At 52.4% G+C, this 20,492-nt stretch overlaps 2 protein-coding genes across 3 annotated transcripts; one reads left to right on the forward strand and one right to left on the reverse strand.

The window, feature by feature from the left end:
- Positions 1–1,898: 1,898 nt before the first annotated feature.
- METTL27 (methyltransferase like 27) lies at positions 1,899–8,994 on the reverse strand. Of its 2 annotated transcripts, none has more exons than XM_084823107.1 (5): positions 8,837–8,994; positions 6,568–6,696; positions 5,959–6,094; positions 5,731–5,823; positions 1,899–2,317 (listed from the first exon to the last, which is right to left on the reverse strand). In XM_084823107.1, exons 1-5 carry the CDS (start codon positions 8,957–8,959, stop codon positions 2,082–2,084), a joined length of 717 nt encoding a protein of 238 aa, XP_084679233.1. In that variant the 5' UTR covers positions 8,960–8,994; the 3' UTR covers positions 1,899–2,081. The 2 variants fall into 2 exon arrangements, with proteins under 2 accessions (XP_084679233.1, XP_084679234.1); XM_084823108.1 differs by having other exon boundaries at positions 1,906–2,451.
- LOC146335083 (uncharacterized) lies at positions 4,155–18,254 on the forward strand. The gene is made up of 7 exons (XM_084822685.1): positions 4,155–4,340; positions 5,651–6,284; positions 6,500–6,721; positions 8,580–8,637; positions 8,808–9,506; positions 16,339–16,732; positions 17,485–18,254. The coding sequence occupies exons 1-7, from the start codon at positions 4,155–4,157 to the stop codon at positions 17,746–17,748; spliced, it is 2,457 nt and encodes an 818-aa protein (XP_084678811.1). The 3' UTR covers positions 17,749–18,254.
- The last annotated feature ends 2,238 nt before the right edge of the window (positions 18,255–20,492 follow it).

Raw genomic sequence — 20,492 nt, forward strand, 5'->3', positions numbered from 1 at the left:
GGCACTGTGCTGGCCGCTCCTGTGAACCGGACTGCTGCGCTGGATGGGCCCTTCTGCTCTTCGCCAGCTCCAGGGACATGTCGGAGGAAGCGCATCAGAGCAAAGGGGGGAGGCCAGGCCTCTTCTCCCAGTAAAAATGAGAAGACAGGCTCAGTGTCATGTTTCCAGCAGTGCTCAGCCAGATGCCTTTGGGGAGCCTGCAAGTGCAGCTGGAGGCAAGAGGCCTCTCTTGCTGTGGCTCCTCCGCCAGGAGCACTCAGAGGCAGGCTGCCCGTGGACACGGAGGTCGCGTATGCCTAGAGGAGACAACATGACAGGCAGGCATGCACCCACTCTCTTCCTCTCCCTCCATCGCTATGCATTTGCCTCATCCTCTTTTAAAGCCATCTCAGCCCCACCCTGGTGCCCTCCAGATGTGTCGGACTGCAACTCCGAGCATTCCTGAGTATTGGCCATGTGGGCAAGGGCTGATGGCTGTTGAAGCCCAAAACATCTGGGGGCACCAGGTTGAGGAAGGCTGATCTGAGCCAGTGGCCCTCGCCCCGCCCCACGGCAGCAAATCCCTTAAGTGAATTGTGTGTGGTACGGTCCTTGTTCTCGTCTGCCCTGAGCCTTTGGCCGATTGATTTCACCAGGCAAACCAGTGTCCTTGTCTTAAAGAGGGTTAGCGAAGGGGGGGGGTGAGCGTGGGGCCCTCCAGATGTTGTCGGACTGCAGCTCCTTTCAGCCCTCACCAGCACAGCGATGGTGAAGGATAAAGGACGATGGGAGTTGTAGTTCAACAGCATCTGAATGGCCATACCTTCCCCATCCCTGGATCAGAGAATGTGAGCGAAAGTTCTACCCTTCCCTTCCTCCACGCTGTGCACCATTTCAGGAACCTCTCCCATGTCCCCCCTTGCTTGTCCTTCCTGCACAGGAAGGCGCCTGAGCCGTTCTTTGCAGGCCAGGGTGGGCAGATTTTAGCTACAGTATGGCTGACAGTCAGGCATCCTGGGGTGGTGGTCCTAAACATCTGGAGGGCACCAGGTTGAGGAAAAATGACTGAAACCCAGACACAGGGTTAGGAGATACCTGCTCGTTCCAGCACTTACGGCCAGGGCCGGCCCTGCCCTTAGGCCCAGTGACGCAGTTGCCTCAGGTGGCAGATGCTGGGAGGCAGCAGCAAGATGGTGGAGGGGAGACCGATGCACTGGGCGGCCTGCTCCCCACCATTAGCCTGCTGCCTCCAGGTGCAGTGGAGGATGCTGGCCCCTCCTCAGTGTCGAAGACAGATTCACCTGCCAGTCCGGTTGGCTTTTTGTACATGGAACTGGAGGGCCGTCGTCTTCTTTGCATCGGGCAGCAATGTCTCTTGGGTCGGCCCTGCTTGCTGCCATACAGCAAAAGAAACACCCTCTTTGGGCAAAAGTGGCACTTTCTTGCTATAAGGAAAAAAGGAAAGGTTCCTCCTGTGCAAGCACCGGGTCATTGCTGACCCTTAGAGGGATGCCATTTTTCCTTGGCGTTTTCCTGGCAGACTATAGCGGGGTGGTTTGCCGTTGCCTTCCTCAGTCCTAACTACCTTTCCCCCAGCAAGCTGGGTACTCATTTTACCGACCTCGGAAGGATGGAAGGCTGAGTCAACCTGAGCCGGCTACCTAGGACCCGGCTTCCGCTGGGATCGAACTCGGATTGTGGGGAGAGTTTCGGTGGCAGGAAAAGGGATGGAATTCCAACCTTTAAAAACGGGGGCTACGAAGGAGAGTTCCCCCCTCCCCACACACCCATCCATTGATCGCTCAAAAACCTGATTTTGGGAAGGACCCTAAGGAAACCTGTCAGGGTCCAAATTTGGAAGCAAAGCACATGTCTGGGGTTTAGGGTGGCTGCTTAGTGGTGAAAGAAAGGCACTCTGCACATGCTCCAAAGTACGGTCTGCTTTATTACTGCTTCACATATTCCAAAACTGAGTCCTGGCTTGGAAAAAAAAAACAGGTTCTGGAGCTAAGCCATGGGGCCCTTCTTGTTAGCTACTGGACAGTAAAGCTCAAGCCAGAGCCCACCACGAGGGGTAGCCCAGAAAGAGGAGGAGGGAGGCCTCACTGGTCGCTGTCTAGACTTCTCTTCTTTCGATACAGATAGACCACGCCGGAGATGTAGTCCCAGCCCAGCGCAGATTCCTGCCCAGACGTTGCCCTCTCCCACTTCTCCACCTCCTGCACTGTGACCTTCTCCCACAATCCTTGCTGCTCCAGTTCATCCAGCAGCTGCTGCAGTCTGGCCTTGTAGCACAGGTTGCTCAGGTTGTCCCGCGTGGTCAGGCACAGGTAGCCTCCTGCGTCAGACAAGGAGGGCACAAGATTTAGCTGGCCAGGGCAGCGGACAGCCAGTCCCACGGGTGCCCGTCCCACTCCTGCAGAGGCACAAGTGTTCCTGGAACTCCCCACACGCCACGCTCAGGGCCAGAAGCTGCAAGGAAGGCAGGGGCAGGGGCAGGGGGGCGAGACGGCTCTCCGTCAGTTTCACTGGAGAGAAGAGGGGTAAGAGCAGAGGAGGAAAGTGAAGCTGACCGGGTTTTCTGCTCACACTTCCATGCAGGGGAGAGAGGGTATTCCCAGATGTGCGCAACCTCGTGGGGGGAAAGGGGGGAGTAAAAAATGCAGTTCAAAGAGGGAACATGTTGGAGGTGGTACAAAAAACGCAGGAAGGTCGCCAAACGCCACTGTAAATTCTCCTCCCTGCAGGGCTGTCAATCGACGTCAAAAGCCCGATAGAAGCATGTTTTAAGCGGCATTTCTGTCTTGCGCACCTGTACCCCAACAGCAGGGGAGACGCTTTTATAAGCCCTTGAATGGGGCATATTTGAGACCTGTCAAGGGAGAGCTGCCCAAGCAACTAGAAGCCGGCAAAATCTTCTGCCTGCATCAGTCTTCTCGATCGCTGCTGCCGCTGCCCTGGTGCCCTGGTGAGAAAGTGCCCAGGGCAGCAGCACCACCTAGTGGCCACAGATTCGTGGGCAACGCCTTGCAGGGTCAGGCTGATGGTCTACCCAGTCCAGCATCCCGTCTACCCAGTCTCCTAGCGCCACCCATCAAAAGGCACTGAGCACCTGTTCTGTCTTTTCCTCCTTAACGAATTTTGTTTTCTGGCAAGGAAAAAGGACGGAAGCAGAAGTGGGAAAACATGCGAGGGTTACAAAGGGAAAATGGTAACATCTGCCCACCCCCAAATAAAGTGCTAGGTTTGAGGCAGGTCAACTGTAGGATGAAAGCAGCTGGTGGTTTTTACTTTGGCTTTACTGTTGGTTTAAACTTTTTTGGTTTTTATATCACATTTCATTCTTTTTTTGTATTTAAGCATGGTTTTGTGATGGGTATTGGGTGGTAGAGAAAGGTCATAAGCAAAATGAATGAGGACACAGTCCTATGCATGTTTAGACAGAGAAAATAGTCCTACAACTCCCAGCATTCCCCAGCTAGCACTGCTGGCTGGAGAATGCTAGGACTTGTAGGACTTATTTTCTGTCTCAACATGCATAGGATTGCACCTTAAAGGAAGGAAGGAAGCAGACCTCGTCTAGAAGCACCCTAAATACAATCTAATAGAAGCATAAAAACAATTCAACAAGCGTAACAAGCAAAATTAATCCATCAACTACAACTCCCATAATTCCCAGTGAATCTGCATGCCCTGGTTGTGCCTCTTCGCATTTCAGGTGTTTGGACAACCATTGATGGAGACCTGGTGTTGGACTAGATCACCCCTGGGGAACCAGCGCCCCCCCAGAAGTGCTTGGACCCCAACTCCCATCAGCCCAAGACAGCATGGCAGATAGCCAGGGATGATGGGAGTTGTAGTATAGCAACATTGGGTGGGGGCATAAGTTCCCCAGCCATGGGCTAGCCTTGGTTTTATATTTATCATTTGTTTATATACCGGTATCGATAAACCGCTGACATCTACAGGTTTCAAAGTGGTGTACTCAAGTCATAGCAATGTAAAAATCAGTATACAGAATATATCGTTGCCACATGTCCACTGGGAGAGGCTGTCCAGAGTGTTGGGGTTCAGTGCCACCAGTATGCTGATGACACCTAGGTGAGGTCTATCTCACCTTTCCATCCAAATCCAAGGAAGCCGTTCTGGTTCTAAATCTGTGCCTGGTGTCGGTCATGGACTGGATGAGGGCAAGCAGACCGAAGCTTCATCCGGATGAGACAGCGGTGCTGCTCGTCAGTCGAAGTGCAAATCGGGGAAGGGGGATTCTGCCTGTGCTGGATGGGGTCACGCTCCCCCTGAAGACTCTGGCTCGCAGTTTGGGTGGACTCTTGGACTCAGCCCTGAACCTGGATGCCCACGTCTGGTCATGGTCACACATGCCTTCGTTGCATCCCGTTGGACTACTGCAACATGCTCTATGTGGGGCTGCCTTTGAAGACTGTTCAGAAACTTCCACTGGTCCAGAATGCTGTGGCCAGACTGTTGACCAGAGCTGCTTATAGGGAGCAGGTGACTCCCTTGTTACAGCAGCTTCACTGCCTCCCAGTGTCTTTCCAGGCAGAATTCAAAGTGCAGGTTATGACCTATAAAGCCTGATACGGCTTGGGTCCAGGCTATCTGACAGACCACCTTCTCCCATATGAGCCTGTCAGTTCTTAAGATCTTCTGGAGAGGCCCTTTTTTCGAGACCACTACCTTCAGAGGCAGATTTGGGGGTGATGCAAAAGAGGGCCTTTTCGGAGGCTGCTCCATGGCTGTGGAACTCTCCCCCAATGGGGGTGGGGGGCATGCTTGGCTCTCTTTCTGCTCTCCTTTTGCTGGCAAGCAAAGACCGCTTTATTCAAGAACGCCTTTGGCATGTAATGGGTCTGTTGGGTTGGAGGCTGATTTTATTCTGTTACTGTTGTGTTTTTAATTGTTTAATTACTTTTTTATCAAGTTTTATTAGCAACTGTAAGCCACCTTGAGTGCCATTTTTGGTAGAAAGGTGGAGTACAAGTCAAATAAATAAATAAACACATATCCATAAGGTGGTAGGCTAAACTACAAGGTTGTGTACAGATGGGTCTTCAGTACGCACCTAACGATAAAAAGGGCATTTCGACATGAGGCTTTTATCCCGCACGTTTACAGAGGCTTCTGCTTCCAGATTCTTTAGAGGAGTAAGACTGGCTCCTTTACATGTGCTTTCTTCCAGGGGTTTTGTTTCTCTGCCTTTCTATATGTTTCATCATACAGCCACAAGATGGCACTGTGGCATAGCGGAATTGTACAATTACACAAGAGTTTCCTTTCGCCACTTCTAAATAAGAAAAGGCTTTCCTCATTAGGGAAAAATGCGGTAATGGTTGCAAAGCACGGGAGAGGCCCTGGAGGAGGACAACATCATGTAAATGACCAGCAAACTGCCGTGAGTGAGCTATCATGAGTGCACAATAAAAGCATTGTATAGAAAGGCTCGAAGTGTCGGCACATGTTTAATCTCATTATTCCACACAGCGGGCGCCACGTGAAATGCCCTGCTCTGAACAACCGTGGAGCGACCTCAGGAGGATGTGGCACCCAGGAGGGCCTCACCAGATGACCTGAAGGATGAAATGGGTCTATAAGGGAGAAAGCGGCCTCTTGGGTTACCAGATCTACAGTTGCTCAGGGCTTTATAAACTAGCAACAAAACCTGAAATCTGGCCCGGTCACCATCGCCCCCCGGCCCCCACTGCACCCGGGTCCCTCCAGTAAAAGCTCTACCTGGTTTGGTGACCCGAAGCAACTCGGGGACAATGCTGATAGGCACCTGTCCCTCGCTGAGCGCCCCCACAATCACAACAGCATCGTAGCGGCCTGGGCAGAAGGAGGAGCACTGATTAGCTGCAGGAAGGCGGGCCCTCGATTTCTCGGTGGGCGCCAGCCATCCCCACCCAAATTCTCCCCTCCATCTCTAACCCATTTCCGGGCCAAACGTGGTCCCCTCATTACCTTCGGGAGCTGGGAGAGCCTTATGGCCCAACAGGCACTGCTGCAGCTCCTGGTACAGCCCTTTGCTGCGGGCACGTTCCAGCATCCCCTGGCTGCCATCCAGGCCGTGGAGGTGGCGAAACCCCTTTGCCTGAAGCTTAGAACACACAGCATAAGTCACATGACCCTGGCCTGGAACCCCATCTGCCCCCCCCCAGCAACCAGTCAAGTGGACCAACAGGGGTCCCCTCCAGTGGTGGTGCCTGAATCCGCCACGGTCACTTTGGACTTGGCTCGCGTGTCGCATTTAACTGAGTCATGCAGGCTTTCTCAAGCCTTCCAGATAGGTTGAACTACAACTCCCGTCATCCCCAGCCCCGCGGTCCAATACATCTGGAAGGCAGCAGCTGGGGGAGGGCTGGTTTAGCCTATCCAACTGCGCAGCCTCAGCATGCAAAATTATGCAGAAGTGATCAGTTAATTAATCTGTTAAAAAAGCTGTAGCAGGGGTGCAGAACTTCGGGCAGGGGACACACACATCTGTCCCTCTTGGGTTCCCGAGATGGCCACTCCCACTTCCCTTGGACACTCCGCTTCCTGGACTGCCCATCCTTTCCCCTGGCTGGTTACCTCCTGAGCCACAAGTCCTGTGCCACAGGCCACGTCAAGCACCAGAGCTTCCTTGGGGGGTCCCTGAAAAGCAGAGGACAGGCAGGCAGCTGCCAGCTGGGGGGCCTGATACTCCAGCACCCCCACATCCTACGGGAGAACAAAGGAGTCAGTCGTTTGAATGGAGGATCTCCCAGCTGGCCCTTCTAGCCACTAATAAAGAATAAACTGATACGCAGCCATGCGATCCACTCCAAACTACAATAAACCACCAGCACTTGTGCATCCAGTGTATACATTTTAGGAAGTTTTCTTTTTTAATAAACAAACAGTTTTTAAAATGTGAAATGTTTCGGCATAAAATGCTGGCTTCGGTTCCAAATGAGGGCTGCAACGTCACTTATCAGCTGAGCCAGAACCAACCAGGAACAGACCAGAAACAGGCCTCACAGGGGAACAACAACCCGCCAAGTAGCATTAACCTCTTGGCTTGTTTCATTTCATCCTTCACATTGATATCAGGTTTCAACTAATAATCAACTGGTAATAAATACTAATAAAAGAGTTAAAATAATAACGACATCTAATCAAACAGGATATTGGTGACAAAAATAGAGAAAGAGAGATATGCTGAAGGCTGCCGACAGAACTTTATGGCCAAGACTCGAACCTTTGGCCTCCCACGTCCAAAAAGAACACTCTGTATTTTTCATTTATGGCTCTGCTCCAGATGTTCCAGAGGACAGTCCTGGGTTGGAAACCGGGGCTCTGGGCTCTCTAGGGCCAAGAGGGCCTTGGCTGTGATGGAGGCAAATTCAGATCCCTTCCCCCCACCCCACCTGCCCCAAACAGGCAGGATCCGGGGAGCAGCAAGAGAGAGCAGATGGGGGTCGAGTATGGAAAGCAACGGCAAGGTGGTGCTCCTGCTGATGGAGCTCAAAATCACACCCCTTTACTCCTGAGTAATCCATACTTCCACTATTAATACGAACAACTCCTCGCTCTGGCTTGTCCACTGCGAGGGATTATGGTGTGGGGAGAAACCCACTCTTTTAACACCCTTTACCACCCATATCCAAAATTATGGTTAAGGGCTAATTCATCTAGATTAGTTTACATTTATGTTCCACCCTGGAATGTGGCACAACCTAGGGCCCTCCAGATGTTTGAGGTAACAACTCCTGTCAGCCCCAGCCAATGGTCAAGGATTATGGGAGTTGTAGTACAAAGCATCTGGAGGGTGTCAGTGGACTATTAGAGCACTTATTAGTTAATGCCAACTTATTAATGCCAACTTATTAGGGCAAACTGATGGCTCTACAGATGTGTTGGATCGCAACTCCCACAACTCCAACTGGCCATGCCAGCTGGGGATGATGGGGACTGCAGTCCAACACATCTGGAGGGCACCCAGTTGTGGAATACTGCTACACAGGTTCCGGGTCTTAAATTAAGGATATTAAGGGTGCAATCCTATGCATATTTAGACAGGAAAAAGTCCTCCAGCTCCCAGTACTCTCCAGCCAGCCATTCTGACTGGGGGAATGCTGGGAGTTGGAGGACTTTTTCTGTCTAAATATGCACAGGATTGTGCCATAAAACAGCTTTTCTAAATTAGTTCGAGGGAGCGAATCTGCTCAGGGGTCCAGCTTTCCATGGTAGCCAGCCAGCTGCCTCCAACAAGGCCACAAGGGCGACATGAACCCTCTTCTGCACTTTGCCCCCTTGCAACTGGTAGACTGTCTCTGCACATTGAGGTTCTGCTTAGGTAATATGGCAGAGAAGCCTATTCATGCATTGCTCATTTCCCCTGCCTTTAAAGCCAACTGAACCAGACTTCCCAGTGAAGGTGGCGCCCCCCCATTAGACTGCAACGCCCATCATCCGCAGCCTGTGGGGAATTACAGGAACTGTAATCCAGTACTTGAAATACAGTATTTTAAACATTTATAGTAAATACAGTACCCTATTTTAAATCTTTGAACTGCTGCTAGCTTCTGTTTGGTTATTAGTAGTGGGTTTTTTTACTGCAGTTTTAAACGTTTATGCTGTATTTCATTATCTCGTACTTTGCGGTCTTAACCGTTGCGGGTGAGCTGCCCGGAGAGCTTCGGCTACCGGACGGTACAGAAATGTAATAATAATAGTAAGCAGCAGCAGCGGCACATCTGGAGGGGGCGGCCGAGGGAAGGGTGATCTGAGCTGACGCCCGCCCCGCCCGGGGAGCGCTGCCGGCATCCCCCGCTCTGCACATGCTCCAGAGGGCGACCCTCGGGACTCGGCGCGGCACCTGCTCGTACTCCGCGGCCCAGCCGTCGTAGAAGCGCAGCTGTCGCTCCGGATCGGCTCCGCGGTGCACCTCGGCGACGCGGCGCCGCGCCTCGGCCAGGCTGCGGCCGGAGCGGGCGGCCATGGCGGCGGCGTGGGCGGCGCGCTCCCCGGCGCCGCGTTGGCCGCCCGGCCCGGCCCGGCCCCCGGGAAGCCCCGCCCCGCCTCCCGGCCCCGCAGGACGCGGGCGCCGCCCGGCCCGGCCCGGCCCGCGGTCCAGGCCCGCGCGGCTCCCCGCGCGCGTTCTCCGACGGAGCCCAGCCCGGTGCGCCCCGGGGCTTGCGGCCGCGGCTCCCGGCAGCCCGCCCGCGCGGCCCGTGTCGCCCGAAGCCCCTGGAGGGCCCCGCGCCGGGAAGGGCGGATGTCTCCCAGCCCGGGGCCACCGGCCCGAGCGCCCGCGCCACCCCGGCGGGCTGGGGGATGGCGGGGCTGTGCCGCCGCGCACCGCGGGGCGCGCCGGGCGCGGAAGGCTGCGGCTCGGAGCGCGCGCCGGGCCTCCGCCCCTCCGAGCGGGCGCCGCCTTGGCCCCGGGATGTGCGTAAGGCGAAAAGGGGGGCAGGGTCGCGGGGCCACGCTTCTGCCTGTCTACTCCGAAGTAAGAATCCACTGGGTTCCGCAGGCTTTACTCCCAGGTCAGGGTGCGTAGATTGCGGTGGGCCTCGCTTCTGAGTAATGCAGAGGGGTAAATACATTAAGGGCGCAATCCTATGTGGGTTTAGACGGAAAAAAGGCCTCCAACTCCCAGCATGCCCCAACCAGCATAGACGTTTTTCTGTCTAAACGCGCCCCCTAAACCATCCGGTATCTTAAGCAGCTTTCCGCAACCTGGTGCCCTCCAGATGTGTTGGTTTAGAACGCCTGTCATCCCCATGCAGCATGGCCAACGTGTTGGCCGTCCAATGCGTCTGGGAGGTGCCACGTTGGGGGAGGCTGGTTTAGATCACTTTAGATGGGCCAGTCGCCTTTCGGGCATGGGACGTGGGGCTCCTCTTGAGATGTACCCAGCTTGCTTCAGGCTGTGCTCTCTGCTGTGTTTGGGGACCCTGTGGCTCATTCTGCTGAGGGGGCCCTGAGCATCTGCCCCAGAGGCCTACCTTTACAGTGCCACGACAGTAGGAGACAAAACTGCCAGGGGTTCGATGTGGCTTTGTAGGGCAGGATCAAGCCCCGCTGCCTTTCAGTGCCTGCACTGGGAACCCCTTTCCCCTCTCGCCCACAGTGCAGGCCCCTGTTTGAGAATCACAGAATAGTGGGGTTGGAAGGGGCCCACAAGGCCATCCAGTCCAACCCCCTGCTCAACGCAGGAATCCAAGTCGGAGCATCCCTGACAGGTGGCTGTCCAGCCTCATCTTGAACGCCTCCAGCATGGGAGAGCCACCACCTCCCCAGGTAAATGCTGAAGAGCACTGGGCCCAGGACTGAGCCCTGCGGTACCCCGCTCGTCACCTCTCCCCAGTTTGAGAAGGTCCCATTGATAAGCACTCCTTGAGTCCGATTCTATAGCCAGCTGTGGATCCACCTGCTAGTTGTCTCATCTAGCCCACTTTGAGCTAGTTTGCTCATCAGGATATCGTGGGGCACTTCGTCTGTCGAAAGCTTTGCTGAAGTTGAGGTATATGATGTCCACAGCATTCCCACAGTCCACAAGGGAGCTTAAAAAAGAAAGGTTCCTCTTGTGCAAGCACCAAATCATTACCCTAGAGGGACACCATTTTTCCTTGGCGTTTTCCTAGCAGACTGTATAGTGGGGTGGTTTGCCATTGCCTTCTCCAGTCCTAATTACCTTTCCCCCAGCAAGCTGGGTACCCATTTTACCAACCTCGGAAGGATGAAGGGCTGAGCTGACCTGAGCCGGCTACCTGAAAACCAGCTTCCGCTGGGATCGAACTCAGGTCATGGGGAGAATTTTGGTTGCATTACTGCCGCCTACCACTCTGCGCCAAAAAATGAGATCAGATTTGTCTGGCAGGATTTGTTCTTGACAAATCCATGTTTGTCAAGAACAATGAAAAGGACAGCTGCACTGCTGAGCATCTTTGAAGGCTGGGATGACAGAGATCCTTGGCTGTTCCCATGGCAACCAGGGCACTTGGGTACCTCTCTCCATGGCAACAGTTCCCTGGACAGTCCTACATTATTCATTCAGGGTGGCAGCAGGGAAGGCAGGACTCTCTGAAGCCCACATTTGTGGGGCCTAATGGGGGGGGAGGGGCAACAGAGGAAGCAAGGAAGCATGATGTAGTAGTAATGGGGGACTTCAATTTCCCCAATATTTGTTGGGAGACAAATTCTGCAAAACATGGCCCCTCCAGGAAATTCCTGACTTGTGTTGCTGATTACTTCCTCCTACAGAAAGTGGAGGAAGGAACTAGAGGATCGGCTATCCTTGACTTGATCCTAACCAACAGAGATGACTTAGTGGATCAAGTAGCAGTTACAGGAACTCTGCGGGAACGTGACCACATTGTACTTGAGTTCTTGGTTCTAAGGGAAGCAAAAGCCGAGTGCGGTCAAATGCGTACCCTGGATTTTAGGAAAGCCAATTTTAATAACTCAGAACAATGATCAGTAAGGTCCCATGGCAAGCGACTCTAACGAGAAAAGGAGTCCGAGATGGGTGGGAGCTTTTAAAAAAGGAAATTCTCAAGGCACAATCACAAACCATTCCAACAAGAAGAAAAGGTGGAAGACAACAGAAGAAGCCAATGTGGCTTCACAAAAAGCTTCAAGGTGACCTGAAAACAAAAAAGGACACATATAGGAAGTGGAAAGAAGGCCAAGCAACAAAGGAAGAGTACAGGCAGGTAGCACAGCATTGCAGGGATGGCGTCAGGAAGGCTAAAGCTGAGAACGAGCTGAGGTTAGCGAGGGATGCTAAAAACAACAAAAAGGCTTTCTTCAGCTACGTGCATAGTAAAAGGCAGAGGAAAGAAATGGTGGTTCAGCTATTAAATAAGGATGGCAAAACGGATGACAAAGAAAAGGCAGAGGTGCTCAATTCCTACTTTGGCTCAGTCTTCTCCTGAAAGAGGGTCTATGACCCCCCGACAAAGGTGAAGTACAGGCTGAAGGGGCAGGATTGCAGCTTGAGATCGATAGGCATATGGTCAAGGAACACCTACGTACTTTGAATGAGTTCACATCTCCAGGGCCAGATGAACTGCATCCTAGAGTAATAAAGGAACTGGCAGAAGAACTCTCAGAACTGCTGTCTATTCTCTTTGAGCAATCATGGAGGACGGGGGAAGTGCCAGATGACTGGAGGAGGGCTAATGTGGTCCCTATCTTCAAAAAGGGTAAGAAGGAGGAACCTGGGAACTACAGACCAGTCAGTCTGACATCAATCCCTGGGAAAATTCTGGAGCAGATGATAAAGCAATCCATCTGTAAGCACCTTGAAAACAATGCAGTGATTACTCATAGCCAACATGGATTTGTCAAGAACAAATCCTGCCAGACGACTCTGATCTCGTTTTTTGATCAGGTCACCTCCCTTGTGGACTGTGGGAATGCTGTGGACAGAATATACCTCGACTTCAGCAAAGCTTTCGGCAAAGTGCCCCATGATATCCTGATTAGCGAACTAACAAAAAGTGGGCTAGATGAAACAACTATCAGGTGGATCCAGAGTTGGCTACAGAATTGGAGGAGGAGGTGCAGGGGATGCTGATCAAATTTGCAGATGACACAACACTGGGTGGGATAGCTAATACTTTGGAAGCCAGAAACAAAATTCAAAGTGATCTTGATAGACTGGAGCGCTGGGCAGAAAACAGCAATGAAATGTAATGGGGATCAATGCCAAGTTCTGCACCTAGGAAAAATAAACCAAATGCACAGTTACAAGATGGGGGATACGTGGCTCAACAGCACTACAAGCGAGAAGGATCTTGGAATTGTTGTCGATCACAAGCTGAATATGAGCCAACAATGGGATGTGGCTGCACAAAAGGCAAATGCTGTTTTGGGCTGCGTTCATAGAAGCATAGCTTCCAAATCCTGGGGAGTCCTAGTTCCCCTCTACTCACCACTGGTTAGGCCTCATCTGGAGTACTGTGTCCAGTTCTGGGCACCACACTTTAAGAAGGATAAAGACAAACTGGAGAGAGTTCAGAGGAGGGCAACAAAGATGATCAGGGGACTGGAAACAAAGCCCTATGAAGAGAGACGGAAAGAACTGGGCATGTTTAGCCTTGAGAAGAGGCGACTGAGGGGAGACAGGATAGTGCTCTTCAAGGATTTGAAAGGTGGTCACAGAGAGGAAGGCCAGGATCTCTTCTTGATCATCCCAGAGTGCCGGACACGGAAGAATGGGCTCAGATTCCGGCTGAACATCAGGAGAAACATCCTGACCGTTAGGGCAATACAACAACGGAACCCATGACCTAGGGAGGCGGTGGGCTTTCCCACCCTGGAGGCATCCAAGACGAGGCTGGACAGCCACCTGTCAGGGATGCTCGGACTTGGATTCCTGTGTTGAGCAGAGGGTTGGACTTGAGGGACTTGCAGGCCCCTTCCAACTGTACTGTTCTAGGATTCTGTGATCCTAAGTGGGGTGCACTTTTCCAGGAGTCCAGTGGGGCCAAATTCAGTTTCAGAGGTGCTCTCCGGGCCGCGTTCCAGTGGTGTGCGGGACCAAAGGCAAAAAGGGGTAGGGCCAAATCCCCCCCAGTGCTCGCATATGTTAGTTTAACGCTCTCGCTGCCAGTAACAAAGCCTTAGGGGAGACATTTCTGCCTTTTAGAAGGGGAAGCCCACACAAGGGCCTGGAGACCAGAGAGCTTTGGCTATTGGGCGGTATAGAAATAAATAAATAAATAAATAAACCTCCAAATGGTTGGCGGTCAGGGGAGAGGGGGTGGGGCTGGGGGCAGGGCCAGGGGAGGGGGCAGGGCCATCTAGGGAAAGCCAGAAGGCTGGACGGGACCCCTGTCCTGCGGTTGGACACCCTGCTGTCGAGTGAGATGGTGTCGTCGTGTCATTTCAGAACTAAGCCTGAGTTCTTTCTTCCATGACTCACGAGATGGTTCCAGCGGGCCAGTCCCAGAGGACGGACGCTTGGCCCTTCCGGTTTGTGATGAAGGTGACGGTGGAGCCTGGGGGCTGGGCAGCGGTGACATCGTGCTGATGTCACTTTCACAGTGTGACATCACCGCTGCATCACAAAGCTGGGAGCAAGATTTGCAGCCGGCGGCACAAATCGTTGCCCCCACTGGGAGCAGCGCAGCCTCTGAAATTTGCGTGGCTGAGCTGCAGAGAGCAAAGGGTGAGTTCCCCAAGGAAAAGGCCACGCCACGGCTGCGCGCCGCCCGGCCTCTAGCGCAGGCCTGCTCCTTGCTACGCACAGGAGAGATTGTGTCATTTATTTTATTCCAAACATTTCTTTTTACCTCACTCTTCAGCCAAGGCTCACAGAGTGGCTTACAAAGATGAGAGATAACAAGATAGCCCCTGCCTGAGGGCTTACAATCCAAGGGCACAAAAGGGAAAGGGATTGGGGGGAGGAGGAGGAGGGGAAGAAAGAATCCAGGCACCAGATTCATAATTGCAAACTTCCGCGTGGGAATAATCTTCCTTCCCTCCGGTCTTGAGAGCAAAGGTTCTGCGACTGAGCAGAATGGATGGAATATGCTTATGACGAGTAGCGTGATTTCCATTCTGCCTGTAACCTGTTTGGGTCAGGAAGGCATGTGTGTGCCCCCCTCCCAAGTATAAGAACCCCCTTTCTTTCAGGGGCCCTCGCAAATGAGGCAGATTGATTATGCCATAATACATTTTATTAGTTTTTAATGTGCCCCAGGATGCCTCCCCCTCCCCCCTCCTCCTTTGTATTAGTATTAAAATTTATATGCCATCTTTAAGGGTTAGTGGTGAATGGTGTGTGGTTAGGGGCCAGGATGGTGTGTACTGGCGAACGCATTGGACAGGTTACCATTTACCCAGGTACCATTTACCATTTACCCAACGCATTTACCCAGGTTAAAGTCTCCACTCCACCGCAAAGTTCGCTGAGTGACTTTGGGCCAGTCACTGAACCTAACTTACCTCACAGGGTTGTTGTGAGAATAAAATGGAGACAAGGGGGGCCATGTAAGCCTTTTGGGGTCTCTTGCAAGAGGAAAAAAGGAGGGATATAAATGTAATAATACATAAAATATGAATAGCATATAAAGATGGTATATAAATATTACTACTGTTAATGGGGATTATGGGAGTTGTAGTCCAACCCATCTATTAATGGTATAAATATTTATGTACCATATTTAATCTGTATAGTCCCCTCAAAGCAGTTTACCCACTAAAATTCATTATAAAACAGCTACACAAAAATGCACTATCATTATAAATATCCACAATTCAATGGTACCATCTAAACCCAACAATATATTTTTTAAAAAAACCTAACAGTTAAATCCCGCCCCCCTATTTAAAAACCTGGGCCTACTTCAAATAAATGAGGCCAAAGTAGATGTAAGCAACCAGGTGTGTAGAACCCATTTAGAAAAACACACAACGGAGTCAAGTTTCCCATGGGAGGAAATTCCAGTGCAATGGGGCCCTCACCAAGAAGACCTTGTTTCTTGGGCCAGCCACCTTGGTGGACTAGACTGGAGGGCCTGTGATCTGGGCCTCAGAGGCTGACCAAAACATAATGCCATTGATCATGTTCAAAGAGCCTTTACTGATGGCTCGCACAGGGCCATCAGTGGTGCTGGGCAGAGCAAAAGGATGGCAGGTCTTTGCTCGGAGGGGCTTACAATCTAAAATGCAACACAAGTGAGGCACAGAGGGTGGTGAACAGGGGGGAAATAGATGTTCAATACAGTTGCACATACTCAGGCTTACTGTAAAGAAGCCCTTCTCCAAGCTGGTGCCCGCCAGATGTGCTGGACTACATCTCCCACAATCCCCAACCAGCATAGCTGGCTGGGGATTATGGGAATTGTAGTCCAACCCATCTAGAGGGCGCCATGTTAGAGACGACTGGTGTAAAGGAAGGGTATATGTACCCAAGGCAAGCCACATTTCTCCCATTACTCAATAAACACAAGCCACCCAACCACAATTGTAAAGAAAGGGAATCCTCTAGCCATCAGAGAGCAATGTGATGCAGGGTGGGGTGGGGGGAATAAAATATTTGACCAAGGAGATCCAGCCTCCAAATCCCCAAACTCACCAGGTAGTATTGGGTCGGTTGTTATCTTTCCGTGCTAACCTACCTTGCAGGGTTGTTGTGTGATGGGAAAAGGAAGCATAAGCACTCCCTTCAGACTGCCTTGTGCTCATAGGGGGAAAAGTTATGATGGAATACCAGTAATAACCAGGACATGTGTTTCCTTTGCAAAATTAAGTGCTGCTCAAGAAGGTGTGACAGGATTTTTTTCAATGAAAAGCAGTACAGAATTTATCTGGAATAAATATAACTAACTAACTGACTGGATCCTTGCCTTCCTTTATCCACAGAGCCTGCAAACTGCTGTGTCATTTCCTCCCAATGGACCCAGACATCTTCCAAACCCACCCCGATGGGCAGCCCTCTTGCCCAGTTCCTGAGTCGGTGCCCCAGTTTCCAGCCGCTGTGGCCAAGAGCCTGCAGGGGGTGGTTCAAGGAGGGCTGAGCACCTTTTACCTCCATCTGCTGTCGCTGTGGGTGGGGCTGCTGGGTTGGTATTTCTGCCTCAAACAGATTCAGTGGGATCTCCTGCGCTGGATCCACGCCTCCTTGGAGCTGGTCATCGATTTCTTCTTCTGCTGGGTGCAAAATGTCCTCCTGGCTTGCATGATGGGGCTGCTGCTTGCCTGGAAAGTTCACAATGGAGCGAAGCAGCAGGGCTGGGGGCTGCTCCTACAAGGCTTGGTGAGAGGAGATGGAGAAGGCCGCGGCGTCAGATTTGGTGCAGGGAGGTGGCAGGGGCTGGGGAGGGGGGAATAGCCAGCACTGAATCCTGGAGGTTTTGCTTCTTGTCTAGCACACCCCTTAACTGAGGGAAGAAAAGGTGATACTTTAGTCTGTACCTTTAGTTTCATTGCTACTAAGGCTCAAACCCAGGGATGTTGGAGAAATAGCAATGCTTCAAATGATTTCAGACGTCTATGAATCTGACCTGCAGATCCCTCAGCAGACTGGCTTCTTCTGAGTTGTGTGGGTTCTGCAGACTTGTGGACCATTTTGGGGGGCTGATTTGTGCCAATGCACACTTGCCCAAATGCACATTTGCTAACAGGAATGAAATCCTTGTACATCCCTAAAAAAGTCCGATTCTGTCAGTGAGCAGATGATGGAACAAAAGGCACCTGACAATGTGTGAGACGCAGGCAGAATGGATTTAACACTCTGCGCCCCGCCGTAGCCAAATTGCCCCTTCCTGGTAATGGTCCCCTTTTGCCTACTCAAGGCTGCGCCATCCCAAAATACTTTGCATCACAACAAGGAACAGTATCTCATTGGCGGGAAAATGCATTTCCTCCCAGCTACTGTGAGGATCTGAGCTAAGCTGAGGGGGAACCTGGGTGGCAGATGGCATCTGCTCGTCACAGAGCCTTTGGCCCTGTGAGCCCTGGCTCAGCAGCACTCTGCTGATGTTGCTCTTGCCTCCTTCCGCTTGCCAGGGCCTGCAGGTTTGGCTTGCCCGTGGCTTGTCCCTGCTGAAAGGCTGCTGCTGGAACCTGGGGGGCCGGCTGACCCGGGCGACATGGCTCTCGGCTTGCTGCTTCACCTGGATGATCTGCTGTGTTGCTCGAACCCTGGCCATCAGCTATGAGCAAGCCTCCAGAGTGGCACGAGATGAGGGCGACGGGGACGGAGAAGAAGAGACAGGCGTGACACGTCCGAGCCCCCTCGCGCTGCCCTTCTCCCTCGGCAGGGGTGTGTGATCTAACTGGCATTCAATAAATTGTGCAGGGAGGTGCCGTGGCTGCATATTTTGTGTGCCCAGATGAGCAGGACATCAAGGCCGCTGGAGGGAGCCAGGCGTGTGCGTGTGAATCGCTTGCACAATTCTTCATCCCACCCTGTGGGGCTTCGCTTTCCTGCAGTTCGTTGGTTAATTTGATTTCTAATCCATCCAATATGGATGGGAGAACTGGTAATTTTCGAGCTTGCCCAAATTCTCCAAGCACATTGTGGCTTGCTCCTGGTTTTGTTCTCAACCTGTTTTTTGGCTCGGTAGAACAGGAAAAGTGCAGATTTCAAACAGGAAATGAGCACATTTCTGTGCCTATTTTTGAAAAGTGTGCACTTCCCCTCCACTAACTGAAGTGTGAAAATCCATAAATTTTTGAAAAATGCACATCTCAACATACACATGTTTTGAATGCAATTTTACAACTTGTAAATTCTTGGTATGTTAGAGCCAAAGAATAAATAAGTTGGCAGCTGATAAAAGAGAAAGCTTTTGAGCATATGCAGGCTTTCATGTTTTAAATGCATTCAGCTCATCATGGCACCTTCCTGCTTGCTGGGATGAAAGAGTGCTGCTGCTGCTGGGCTGATCCTAAACACATTTACTTGGGAGCAAGCAACCAGCAGGTGGTGGCACATTCACCTCACTGCTGTCTCCACCACCACTGGCCCATTTATTATTTACCTGTCACATTTGTATCCCACCCTTTTTCCTCTCTAAGGAACCCAAGGCAGCATACATAATCCTCTCCATTTTAGCCCCACAACAACCACCCTGCGAGGTAGGCTGGGTTGAGAGTCTGTGACTGGCCCAAAGTCACCCAGGGAGCTTCGTGGCTGAGTGGGGACTAGAACCTGGATCTCCTGGCCCACCGCACGCCACCACACCACCCTGGCCCATCCAGATGCAGGAGGAAGGAGCAGAGCACCCGTGCACACGTGCCCCTGGCTGGCCGCTGCCAAGACCCAATGGCGAAGCACAGGCAACCGTGGCTGCCGCCAGCGCAACGAGGTTTGTCGCCGGCCGCTTGCTGTTGCAGGCTCTGAGACTGCAGACGGTTCCTCGTTGCCCCGGGGAGGTGGGGCCAGGTCAGGCTGACTCACAGCACCACACTGTTGCTCCCCACCCGTGCTGCTGAAGGTGGGACCCCCTCCCCCAGATATCCATCCTGAAATCCAAGCCTGATGATGCCACTGCTTTTCTCTCTACTTCACCTGCAGGGAGGGCTCTCACCCTTGGTCTCTGCCCAGTACTAATAAAGGGCAGTGTCTCTGGGCATGTGCAGACAGCGCTGATGTTCTAGGAGCAGGTGGGTCAGGGTGCGAGGGCCTGAGGCCTAGGATGGGGCTTCTCCAAGGCTGCAATCTACACAGCACTGAGCAGGGCTACCCTTGTCTTGCAAACTGACCAGAGGGCAGGATAGAAGGGTAATAAAAAAGAATCCCTTTCTTGTGTGGGAGGCCTCTTCTATGATGGGGCCATTCTGGGCCACTGTAAGGCACGTGATATTGATGCACGTGTTTTTGTACTGTTAAATTGAACCCAGGTAAGGCAGGGTTACTCGTATGCCAGAGTGGGAGCGAAAGGTGGGCCTGAGTGTGTGTGAGGATTCCGAGGTGGTCTGAAGGCTGAGCGGACCCTTAGGCGGCCCGACGGGGCCTGTGGGATCGAGGAGGCAGCATCTAGGCAGTGGGATTTGTCCATAGGGATGTACGAAAGGCACCTGGTCCCGCAGCTTGCTTTGCGGGGGCGGGGGGAGGCGCTTCGGTTCTCCTCCCGAAGTTCAGGCCAGGGGGGGAGGCGCCCCGCCCCGCCTCGCCCGGCCGAAATTCAGGCCGGGGAGAAGCGCCCCGTCTCCCCGGCCGCGAAATAAAAATGAAAAAACAAAAACACCCGTGATAGGCTAAGTAACAATTTACGTAGCCTATCACGGCTAGATTTCTAAAGTCAGCCGTGATAGGCTACATAAATCGTTATGTAGCCTATCACAGGTGACTTTGAAGAAAAAAGCGTATGCAAATGGCGGCGCCCATGGGCGCCGCCATTTGCGTTCCTTATTTGGTCCCAGTAGTCTACGTAAAGGGCTATTTGCGTTGCCCTTATTTTCGCCGTAGTCTACGTAAATCTTTACGTAAACTACCGGGACCAAATAAGGAACGCAAATGGCGCCCATGGGCACCGCCATTTGCATACGCGCTTTTTTTTCTTTCTTCAAAGTCACCCGTGACTTTGCGTTGCCCTTGCGTTGCTATTTGCGTTGCCCTTATTTTCGCCGTAGTCTACGTAAATCTTTACGTAAACTACCGGGACCAAATAAGGAATGCAAATGGCGGCGCCCATAGGCGCCGCTGTTTGCGTGTGCACTTTTTTTTTTTTTCAGAGTCACCCGTGATAGGCTACGTAACGATTTACATAGCCTATCACGGCTGACTTTGGAAATCTAGCCGTCATAGGCTACGTAAATCGTTACGTAGCCTATCACGGGTGTTTTTTTTTTTTGTTACTTTATTTTGTAATGGTGGCGGTGGCAGCCGGTCGGAAGACTGGCCGCCGTCCCCGCCCCCGACGAACCGCCGCCGAACTCCCGCCAGGACCCACCGCCGAGAGGGACATTCGAGGGAGGTAAGTCCCATCCCAGGGGGGGGCAGGGGGGCGGAGAATTTCACCAACAATTTCGGGGGGCCGAATGCGTTGGCATTCGGCCTCCCCGAGATT

The sequence above is a fragment of the Heloderma suspectum genome, chromosome 16 (genome assembly GCF_057233095.1).
Source record: "Heloderma suspectum isolate Gila_16-S chromosome 16, 16-S_ref, whole genome shotgun sequence".
In the NCBI taxonomy this organism is placed as follows: Eukaryota; Metazoa; Chordata; class Lepidosauria; order Squamata; family Helodermatidae; genus Heloderma; species Heloderma suspectum.

Bases quoted from the DNA above. Each gene is read 5' to 3' on its own strand.
- LOC146335083 (XM_084822685.1), top strand. From the start codon at position 4,155: ATGGACTGGATGAGGGCAAGCAGACCGAAGCTTCATCCGGATGAGACA. The intron at 6,285-6,499 runs GTTGAACTACAA...TGGGTTCCCGAG, and splicing joins TTCTCAAGCCTTCCAGATAG to ATGGCCACTCCCACTTCCCT. The intron at 16,733-17,484 runs GTGAGAGGAGAT...TCCGCTTGCCAG, and splicing joins GGCTGCTCCTACAAGGCTTG to GGCCTGCAGGTTTGGCTTGC.
- METTL27 (XM_084823107.1), bottom strand. From the start codon at position 8,959: ATGGCCGCCCGCTCCGGCCGCAGCCTGGCCGAGGCGCGGCGCCGCGTC. The intron at 6,697-8,836 runs GTGCCGCGCCGA...GTTCTCCCGTAG, and splicing joins GGGCCGCGGAGTACGAGCAG to GATGTGGGGGTGCTGGAGTA. The intron at 6,095-6,567 runs GTAACCAGCCAG...GTGTGTTCTAAG, and splicing joins CAGGACTTGTGGCTCAGGAG to CTTCAGGCAAAGGGGTTTCG.